The sequence below is a fragment of the Chiloscyllium plagiosum genome, chromosome 8 (genome assembly GCF_004010195.1).
Source record: "Chiloscyllium plagiosum isolate BGI_BamShark_2017 chromosome 8, ASM401019v2, whole genome shotgun sequence".
Taxonomy (NCBI): Eukaryota; Metazoa; Chordata; class Chondrichthyes; order Orectolobiformes; family Hemiscylliidae; genus Chiloscyllium; species Chiloscyllium plagiosum.
The window spans coordinates 97,092,129-97,102,760 of record NC_057717.1 but is presented as its reverse complement, the minus strand read 5'-3'; the positions used below and the strand labels follow the sequence as shown (position 1 = coordinate 97,102,760).

Sequence of the window (10,632 nt, the reverse complement as noted above, 5' to 3'; positions counted from 1 at the left end):
ATGCCTGATGTATCTAATAACAGTGTTCAGCAGTCTTCCTGAGGAGATCGGGGGAGCAGTGAACATTCTGTCAATCTAACGGGATGATTTCACAAACTGACCAGCTGCTGTACCTTAATATCACTAACTAATATCTTGAACAATTGAGAATTGAGCTTTCAACCATTTGCCAGCTGTTCCTAGCCAAGAATTCAATTAACTGTTCAACAGAACCTGGGCTGTCCTCAGATGCCATCATCTTTATTGCAATTATCTGAATCTGCTCTTACCTATGTGTTCACAATCCGCTGCAAGACAATCTTTTCTCTCTCTCTATGACCATAATTCTCCTCCCCATTCATGTCCCACTCCTAAAGGCTGCGTTCAAGTGTATTTTCACAGGGAAAGTACCATTACTGTCCAATCCATGATAGAAGACCATTGCACTTGGGAGGACATTATGTCAGCTGTGAATTGCAGTTCAGCTGAGATCAGAAGGGCAATAAGAGATAGAAGCAAGAATAGGCCATTTGGGTCTTCAAGCGCACTCGATCATTTGATAAGAACATGGCCAGTTTCAAAATTGTCAGAATTCCACTCTCCTGCTGGTCCCCATAACTCTCAACTCCCTTGTAAATCTGTCTAACTCAGCCTTGAATGTATTCAATAATCCAACTCACAATGCCTTTTGGGGGAGACCATTGGCTCTCTGAGAGAAGAAATTTCTGCTCATCTCGGTCTTAAATAGGAAACCACTTATTTCTAAACTCTGTCTTCTAGTTCTGGACTTCCCCACAAAAAAAATCCACAAACACCTGCCCTGTCAGAACCCTATTTGTCTCAGTGAGGTAATCCCATTCTTCTCATCTCCAGTGTTTATAGATACAACCTTCTCAACCCTGTCATCACCACCCTCTGCATGAAAATATTGCCCCTTAGTTCCCTTTTATATCTTAATCCTCCCACTTTAAACCCTATGCACTCAAGTTTTAGACTCCCTATACCCTGCGATAAAAACCTTGGCAATTCACCCTATCCATGGTCAACCACACAGCTTAGCGTGAAGCACCAACTGAGACTGCTGGGACATTAGATGATCAGGCTTTTGGCAGACTGAGGTCCTGAAGTGGTTGTCAATTGACCACTTAAAAGCCTTAATTAAGAGCCTTTATTGGTGGTGGGTCAGGAAGGCTAAACATGGGTCTTCTCACTCAGAACGTAATGCCCAAACTGGCAGCACAGTGGAAGATACCTCCCTGGAGTTTACTTCCATATGCAGATGATAACATCATCTACACTCCATCCGAAGGAGTTGATAGCACCATCATTGAGCCCAGGATCAACTGTTGGGCCAGACACCTGCTTAGGATGCCTGAGTTCCGATTGCCAAAGGAAATCTTCTTCACCCAGCTCAAGGAAGGCACTTGAATGGCAGGAGGACTAAGGAAGTGCTTCAAACACTCCCTGAAGAAATGCAGCATAGATGTCAATGCCTCAGGAGACACTTGCTCAGAATAAATTGACTTGGAGGCAACTCCTGTATGAAGGACCACAATTCCTTGAGAACACCCATCATAGAGTCCGACAGCACAGAGACAGGCCCTTTGGCCCACAGTGGTCTGTGCTGACCAAAATGTCATAGAATTCCCACTGTGTGGAAACAGGCCATTTGGCCCAACAGGTCCACACCGACCCTCCGAAGAGTATCCCTCCCAGACCAATTCCTCCACCTGATCACTTTTACATTTCCCCTGACTAATGTACATCTTCGGACTGTGGGAGGAAACCAGAGCACCAGGAGGAAACCCATGCAGACACCCTGGTGCTGTGGGGCGGCAGAGCTAACCACTGAGCCACCGTGCTGTCCTCACACTACCTCCATTTCCCTGCACTTGGTCCATTTCCTTCTAAACCTTTCCTATCCATGTACACTAGACCCCCCACCCGTACCCACAGGGGATACATTCCAAGACCTACCACTGATAGGTGCAAACCCATTCATTTCAATGGGAAATGTACCTTCCCAGCAGCCCTCTGGTCCCTGGTTCCAGAAGGCTCCCTATAATATGTTTCGGCTGCGTAAACCAGGGGTAACTGAAATTGCGGAAAATGATTTCATGGATCTGGGGGTCACCCTGTATTTTCCAAATGCCTTTTAAATGTTGTTAATGTACCCGCTTCAATCACTTCGGCTGGAAGTCAGCAGGAGGACGTCCTGAAAATAAACCAAAGAAAGGATGATGTTATAAACCTCTAGAAGGCCACTCCCTCAGCCTCCAACACTCCAGGAACAATAGCCCCAGCCTATTCAGCCTCTCCTCATAGCTCAAACCCTCTAACCCCAACAACGTGCTTGTACTTTTTTTCTGAATCCTTTCAAAGTTCACAACCTCTTTCCGTTGGCAGTCATATCATCATGAAACTATCGCAGGACTGTGATGAAGTTATTTAAAACCCTAATCCAAAAGGTGGGTTCAGAGGCAGTGTGAACAGCAGAATAATGGAGAGCAACTATCTGAAAGCAAAGATAAGAAAAACAAGATTAAGGCGGAGACATGCAAAGAGAAAGAAACAAAACAGAAGAGGGAAAAGCTTGCAGAAATGATTAAAGTTTGAAATATTTGAACTCAATGTTGAGTCCAGAAGTCAATACGTGCCTCAGTGAATTCATCGAGTTTGCACTGAGGTTCACTGGAACACTACTGTTATACAGAGGATAGAGATCTCAGCATGAAAGCAAGGTGGAGAATTAAAATGTCAGGCCTTCAGCAGCATTTTTAAAATTTCAAATATACACTTTATTCATAAATTCTCAATATGTTCTGTACAGTCTTTTCAGAGAAAAACAAAATTCTGAGAATTTTGACATTTATCAGTTCTTCTCTGTAGTTATGAAAACAAATGCATTTTCTACATACGTGAAAAAAATTCACGTTCATTTGGAGGCACTGAGAGAGTCTAACATCTGTACAGACCCTTGATATGCTTTGGAAAAAAGACATTAAATGGTGGTCTTTCCTCACTGTACCTTGGTTGTAGCTGTTCCAAGCTGCCTTCAGCACTAAATTTCTGGACCTTGGAATGTGTCAATCTACAACACTCGCTCCGTGTCAACTCTTTACACCGGAAGACCAACAAGCTTCAAACAGACCAAAGAGCATCTTTCACTAAGTTGATGGTCCTCCAGGCGCTGTCAATATTTGTCTCAGTGTGCATCCTTGGGAACAAACCGTACAGCACAGACTCCGCGTCACAGAGCTGCTTTGGATGATGTTCAACAAGAACCACTGCATCTCCCTCCAAACATTTTTTCGAAAAACACATTCCAGGAGGAGATGTACGACACTCTCAACCCCCTCGCAGCCGCTTTGAGGGCAGTCTGTGGTGGTAGAGAGAATCCAGGCATACATGAATGATCTCACAATTAGTGCCCTACTCACCACCAGCCGAGTGATGTCTTGGTGCTCGTTGGAAAGTTTTGGTGATGATTTGACTGCTAAGTGACTTTGATAGTCTGAATAATTCAACAGGATCCACTCTCTCCTTTTCCTGCAAGGTTTTGAGGACTCTACGTGCTGACCTCTTCCTGATGGACTTGTGGTCAGAGGTGATTTTCTTTGCAAATGTTTCCACAAAGGGACACGTGATCCGAGACGGCCCAACTACTTGGGGCGTTTGGCGGCAGCAAGGCCAGTTCCATCCTTTGCAACACCGGGGCAGATAGAACCTCAGAACGTGGTGACACTTGGTGTTTGCATACTGAGGGTATATGCACAGCTTGATGCAGCCACACACAAAGGCGGCCATCAGGATGGGAGTGGCGCTGGGTACATTCATTCCCCGCTCCCCCATCCAGAGTTTTGTACCAAAGAACTTGTGATAATGAGAGTGGACTATAATACTACAAAAATGTTTCTACAAAAATGGGCTATTCAGAGTTTGTAAGCTCAAGAGTCTTTCATTAATTACAGTTTACTGTGCTTCGGAAGCTTTTATGCAAATTAAGACTGTGTGTAATATTGGAGATAAAGGACTCAAATCACAGAGATGCTGGAGAACAGAAAACACATCAGCAGTGATGGAACATTCATTAATGGGAGAATTTGGAAATGTTATTTAAATTAGCATAACATTACACAAATGACACAAACTACCTCAGGTTGCCCGCATTACTTTGTAGCTGCAAAGAAAATAAATGTCTGGAAGCTGTCCACACAGTGCAAAACAAATATTAATGTCCCGAGATTATCTGTTATTATCATCAACAGCCTGGTTCATCATTGTTAAGAACCTACCTCCTCTCATCAATGCCAATGACTTTCATTATTTATGTTTGTGTTTATCAATGTGTCTGGAATTTCAAAGAGGTAAATATTTTTAAAATAAAATTCCTTCCCTTTTCAGCACATCTCTGATTAGAGAGTGTGTCCTCATTTATTAAATGCAGCTATTCAGTGCAAAGAACTGAACATTACAAGGCACATAATGAGGTCCAGGCTTGTGTGATGAGAGATGCACTAAGTCCTGAGGCAGCTGCTACAAAGGCCATAGTCTAGATCCCTGCTGCTTTAGAACACAAAAGAGCTGGAAAACAACTTGGAGTTAATGCATCAGAGAATGTTTGCCAAGAAAGGTCAATATAACCTGAAGTTTTAAATGCAAAGAGGCACTTCAGAGAACCATACACACACAGAGTCCTTGACAGAAGGCTGACTATACTACAAACGTACAAAAACAAAGATTGCTCCATCACTCAATGTAACCATGTCTCCTCTGAATGTGGTCTCAATTCCAAATTCCCACCTACCCCGAATTTGGCGAGACAAAGACTGCACTTCCTGCAATGCAAAATTGTAATTGAGACAATTGCACAGAGGCCAGTATGCCATCACAAGTCACCCTCTACTTACACCTGCACAGCACATGGGCTCTGACCAGCCAGCTGAGGGCCAGTCTCTAGAATGACAAGACTCTCTGAATCTCCTGTTTATTTTCTATTTTTTTCTTTTTTTTATTGTGGAGAGCTCTTCACTCACTGGTCCAGCTCCCTCAGAGGCTGCTTTTAGATTGAACAGGATGTCTGACACTCCTTTGTTTTGTTTCATTCCCCCCCACTGTGGTAGTGCTTATTTTTCCCCTGCACCCATGTCATGCTTGTGCAGATGTAGGACACAGTGAAGAACAACAGGTGTAAAAATCATTATTGATATTCCAGCACTAGGAAGAAAGGAAACACCCGAGTGGCCAGTGACAAGCAGTGCCCTTCACATCAAAGGGCAATGCTGTGTGATCAAACAGTGAAGGGGAGGGCAAGGATTAAATCAAAATAGCATTGGAGGGGGAAATAATGCACCCAACTCCCTGCAGCGCCCACCTCTCCCTGAACAGCTCAAGGGTGTTTGAAGACACCGTGTGCTCCTTCCAGAGACACCAATCTCCTATTTATATCTGGGAGAAAGTGAGGACTGCAGATGCTGGAGGTCAGAGTCGACAGTGTGGTGCTGGAAAAGCACAGCAGATCAGGCAACATCCGAGGAGCAGGAGAATTGACATCGGTTCTTCTGCTCCTCAAATGCTGCCTGACCTGCTGCGCTTTTCCAGCACCACACACTCAACTCCTATTTATATCTGTCAGCCAGGGCTCCCTGACTGGCCAAGGTTAACAACCCCAATCAAGGATCTCATAGTCAATAAAATCCATCTGCCCTTGTTCCAATCACTACAGTTAGATATTCTTTCACTGGACATTATTGTCAAAGTCAGCATTTATAGTCCACCCTAGTAGCTGTTGAGAATGTGGTGATGAGTAGTACTCTTGAACCTCTGCTGTACACACACCTACAACATCGTGAGGGAGCCAATGTCAAGATTCAGACTCAAATGTACTTTTGTAATGTTCTTCTGTAAGTTTTACAAATGAAAGATATTTTCTGTTGGAATAGAAGATACTGAACAATGCTCCAAGTGCAAAATAGTCTCTTCGCTTCACCCATCCAAAAACAGCTTTGGAGACTCTGCTCACAGAACCTTTCAAAGCACCTTGGAGTGCTGGTTCATTGTTCCTTGCAGGTGGATTTGCAGGTGGACAGGTTAGTGAAGAAGGCATTTGGTGCACTCGCCTTTTTTGGTCAGAGCACTGAGTGTAGGAGTTGGGAAGTCATGTTGCAGCTGTACAGGACATTGGCGAGGCCACTTTTAGAATACTGCATTCAATTCTTGTCTCCTTGTTTTGGAAAGGTGTTGTTAAACTTGAGAGGGTGGAGAAAAGATTTATAAGAATGTTGCTGGGGTTGGAGGGTTTAAGTTACAGGGAGAGGCTGAATAGGCTGGGGCTATTTACCCCGGAGCGTCGGAGGCCGAAGGGTAACCTTATAGAGGTTTATAAAATCACGAGGGGCATGGATATGGTGAATAGTCAAGGTCTTTTTCCCCGAGTAGGGGAGTCCAAACATAGAGACCATAGGTTTAAAGTAAGGGTGAAAAGATTTAAAAGGGACCCTGAGGGGCAACTTTTTCACACAGATGGTGATGCATGTATGGAATGAGCTGCCAGAGGAAGTGGTGGGGTCTGGTACAATTACAGTATTTAAAACGCATCTGGATAGGTATATGAATAGGAAGGTTTAGAGGGATATGGACCAAATGCTGGCAAATGGGACTAGATTAGGTAAAGATATCCAGTCCAAAGGGTCAGTTTTGTGCTAGACATCTCTATGACTCTATGATATCCTTGTCCTGCCAACCAAGTAAGCACCACTCTCCATTCCACTGTAACTTTCACATTAGCTCTACTGTAAGTCTCATTCTTTGCACACCATCTTATGCACTGGCTGCATGTCTTGTCTCCTTCGTGTCTTGCAACTAGGGCCACACAGTGGCTCAGTGGTTAGCACTACTGCCTCACAGAGCCAGGGTCTATGTGGGTCCCCTCTGGGAGCTCTGATTTCCTCCCACAGTCCAAAGATGTGCAGGTTAGGTGAATTGGCCATGCTAAATTGCCCATAGTGCTCAGGGATGTGTAGGTTAGGTGCATTAGTCAGGGGAAATGTAGAATAATAGGGTAGGGAAATGGGTCTGGGTGGGATACTCTTTGGAGGGTTGGTGTGGACTTGTTGGGCCAAAGGGTCTGTTTCCACACTGTATGGATTCTATGATACCACCAGCATCTCCACCACCACTATGGTGAAATGCTCAGCTCCCCAAGACGTCACCACCTCAATCTCTGAGGTCAAGAATACCAAAGCTTCAAAGGAAAAATTGGCGAGGCCACCTCCTACAACCCCTATCACCTCAAATACTAACAATTCCATGAGCAAGTTCGCTTCAGGAATTGTGGGAGCACAATCTGGTGAGTGCATCACTGCGACAGCTCTGTAGCTGGCCAAGGAAGGCCACTGGCACCTGGAGGATTGCTGAAGACCTGGTACCTGCTCAGCCCCAGGCAGGAAAAGCACCTGTGGTGTCAGCAATTGGGAACTTTATCCATATGCACCAGGAGGAGCAGAGTTGGTAAACAGGTACATCGAAAGCATGATTTGAAAATATCTAACGGATGGAGTCGGATGCTTCTTACACCAAGCTAGAGGCCTCATCGGACTTCTCATTCAATTCTGGCTACAGCTCAGATTCCTTTAACATTCCACCCATACAGGTATTATTCTGTTAAACCTATGCTGTACTCCCTCTCTGGCCAATCTATTATTCATCAGGTGACGTACAAACAGCTCAATTCCTAGTCAGCTTGCAGATTTAACGAAAGCAGTTGCACAACATGCAATTCAACAGAGGGGATGAATGGTTTGAAGTGCAGGTCATTCAGCTCAATGTGCTCATACAAGTTCCCCACAAGACCAATTTAGTAAGACGCATTCATCTGCTTGTCACTCAACAATTTACCCCACACCACCCCATGCTCTTTAAAGAGTCACAGAGCTATACAGCATGGAAACAGACCCTTAAGTCCAACTTGTCCATGCTGAACAGATATCCTAAATTAATCTAGTCCCATTTGTCAGCATTTGGCACATATCCCTCTGAACCCTTCCTATTCATATACACGTTCAGATGCCGTTTAAACATTGTATAGAGAAATTCAATGGCTTATCCAATTTCCTTTTGAAGTTTCTTCTCAGCTTGATGAATTTCAATCTTTTGTGGCAGAATCAGAGCCTCCGAGCAGTGAATCACGTACCACTGCCCTGTCCATTCCTCTTTGTGGTAGGATTTCATTATTTCTGCTTACCGGCATACCCCCATTACATTACTATTACTTAGTTTGTGTTTTTACATTGATTATGCATACCAGTTTATTGTCCGGAATGTTTCATCATCCTGGTTCTATCAATGCTGGTTCATAAAAAGTTTGCTGCATTAAGATACAAAACTGACTGAGGGGCTGAATGGCCTAAAATTGCATTCAGAGTTTTGCACATGCCCACACTTCAAAGATGTGCAGGTTAGGGTGGATTGGCCATGCTAAATTGCCCAGTGTTCAGGGATGTGTTGATTAGATTAGATTACAGTGTGGAAACAGGCCCTTCGGCCCAACAAGTCCACACCGCCCCGCCGAAGCGCAACCCACCCATACCCCTGCATTTACCCCTTACCTAACACTACGGGCAATTTAGCATGGCCAGTTCACCTGACCTGCACATCTTTGGACTGTGGGAGGAAACCGGAGCACCCGGAGGAAACCCACGCAGACACGGGGAGAACGTGCAAACTCCACACAGTCAGTCGCCTGAGGCGGGAATTGAACCCAGGTCTCTGGTGCTGTGAGGCAGCAGTGCTAACCACTGTGTCACCGTGTCAGGGGTAAGTGTAGAGCAATGGGAATAGGTATGGGTGGGATACTCTTCAGAGCGTCAGTTAGACTTGTTGGGCCGAAGGGCCTGTTTCCAAATTGTAGGGATCCTATGATTCGATTCCAACCTCGGGCATCTGTCTTTGTGGAGTTTGCACGTTCTCCCTGTGTCTGTGCATGTTTCCTCCGGGTGCCCTGGTTTCCTCCCATAGTCCAAAGATATGCGGAATTAGGGTGGATTGGCCATGCTAAATTGTCCTATAATGCTGAGGTATGTGCAGATTAGGGTGGATTGGCCATGCTAAATTACCCATAGTGTACAGGGATGTGCAGGTTAGGGTGGATTGACCATGCTAAATTACCCATAGTGCCCAGGGATGTGCAGGTTAGGGTGGATTGGCCATGTTAAATTACCCATAGTATCCAGGGATGTGCAGGTTAGGGTGGATTGGCCATGCTAAGTTACCCATAGTATCCAGTGATGTACAGGTTAGGGTGGATTCGCCATGCTAAATTCCCCATAGTGCTCACGGATGTGCAGGTTAGGGTGGATTGGCCACGCTAAATTACCCATAGTGCTCAGGGATGTGCAGGTTAGGGTGGATTGACCATGATAAATTACCCATAGTGCCCAGGGATGTGCAGGTTAGGGTGGATTGGCCATGCTAAATTACCGATAGTATCCAGGGATGTGCAGGTTAGGGTGGATTGGCCACGCTAAGTTACCCATAGTATCCAGGGACGTGCAGGTTAGGGTGGATTGGCCATGCTAAATTACCCATAGTGCCTAGGGATGTGTAGGTTAGGATGGATTGGCCATTATAAATTACCCATAGAGCTCAGGGATGTGCAGGCTAGGGTGGATTGACCATGCTAAATTACCCATAGTGCTCACGGATGTGAAGGTTAGGGTGGATTGACCATGCTAAGTTGTCCCATAGGCCATGCTAAATTACCCATAGTGCCTAGGGATGTGTAGGTTAGGGTGGATTGACCATGCTAAATTACTCATAGTGTTCAGGGAGTTTTAGGTTAGGGTGGATTGGCCACGCTAAATTACCCATAGTGCTCACGGATGTGAAGGTTAGGGTGGATTGGCCATGGGAAATGGAGGGGTACAGGGATGGCGGGGTGGGGAGTATATCTGGGTTGAATGCTTTTCGACGGTCGGTGTGGACTCGATGGACCGAAAGGGCAGCCTCCACCCTGTCGGGATTCTGCGCTTCCACCTGTTACCTGAGCGGGCGCTGCCGGCGCGTGTCTCCTTGCGACGGTGTCTCCATGGCTACCCGCGCTGAGCCTATCAGCGGCCGTCTTAGAACGGCAGTGCGGGTGGGCGTCTGAGCCGATTGGCCGGGGCTTCCAGCCAATGGCGGCGGCCGTTAGGGCGCTATCCGGTGACGGTGGAGAGGGAGTGAAGATGGGGGGAGTGAAGCTGGAGATATTCCGGGTAAATATTCTGTGGATATAAAATCATGGGCCCCGGGGTGGGATGGGGATCTATAATGTTAATACCGAATATGTGAAGCAGTAGCAGCAACCTCAGACCAGGGACAGGGAGTGTAATGTTATGAAAGTGGCAGGAAGCCAAACAAATGCCATTAAAACTGTTCCTGGGGCAGCAGAGAAGTTCCTGGGCCATGGAAGAGGGAAGGCATGAGGGCAAATGATGGACACACACAGGTAAAAACAATGACTGCAGATGCTGGAAACCAGATTCTGGATTAGAGTGGTGCTGGAAGAGCACAGCAGTTCAGGCAGCATCCGAGGAGCAGCAAAATCGACGTTTCGGGCAAAAGCCCTTCATCAGGAATAAAGGCAGTGAGCCTGAAGGGTGGAGAGATAAGCTA

General features: G+C 45.8%; 1 protein-coding gene across 2 annotated transcripts in view; it reads left to right on the top strand.

The window, feature by feature from the left end:
* The first annotated feature begins 10,124 nt into the window (after positions 1-10,124).
* LOC122552218 (protein PET100 homolog, mitochondrial) overlaps positions 10,125-10,632 on the top strand; it is a 9,394-nt gene continuing 8,886 nt past the window's right edge. Inside the window, exon 1 of one of the 2 annotated variants that reach the window (XM_043694855.1) lies at positions 10,125-10,232. In XM_043694855.1, the coding sequence (XP_043550790.1) occupies positions 10,152-10,232 (81 nt within the window). In that variant the 5' untranslated portion in view covers positions 10,125-10,151. Of the gene's footprint in view, positions 10,233-10,324; positions 10,466-10,632 lie in introns of those variants that run through there. The other variant, XM_043694856.1, reaches the window with a different exon arrangement.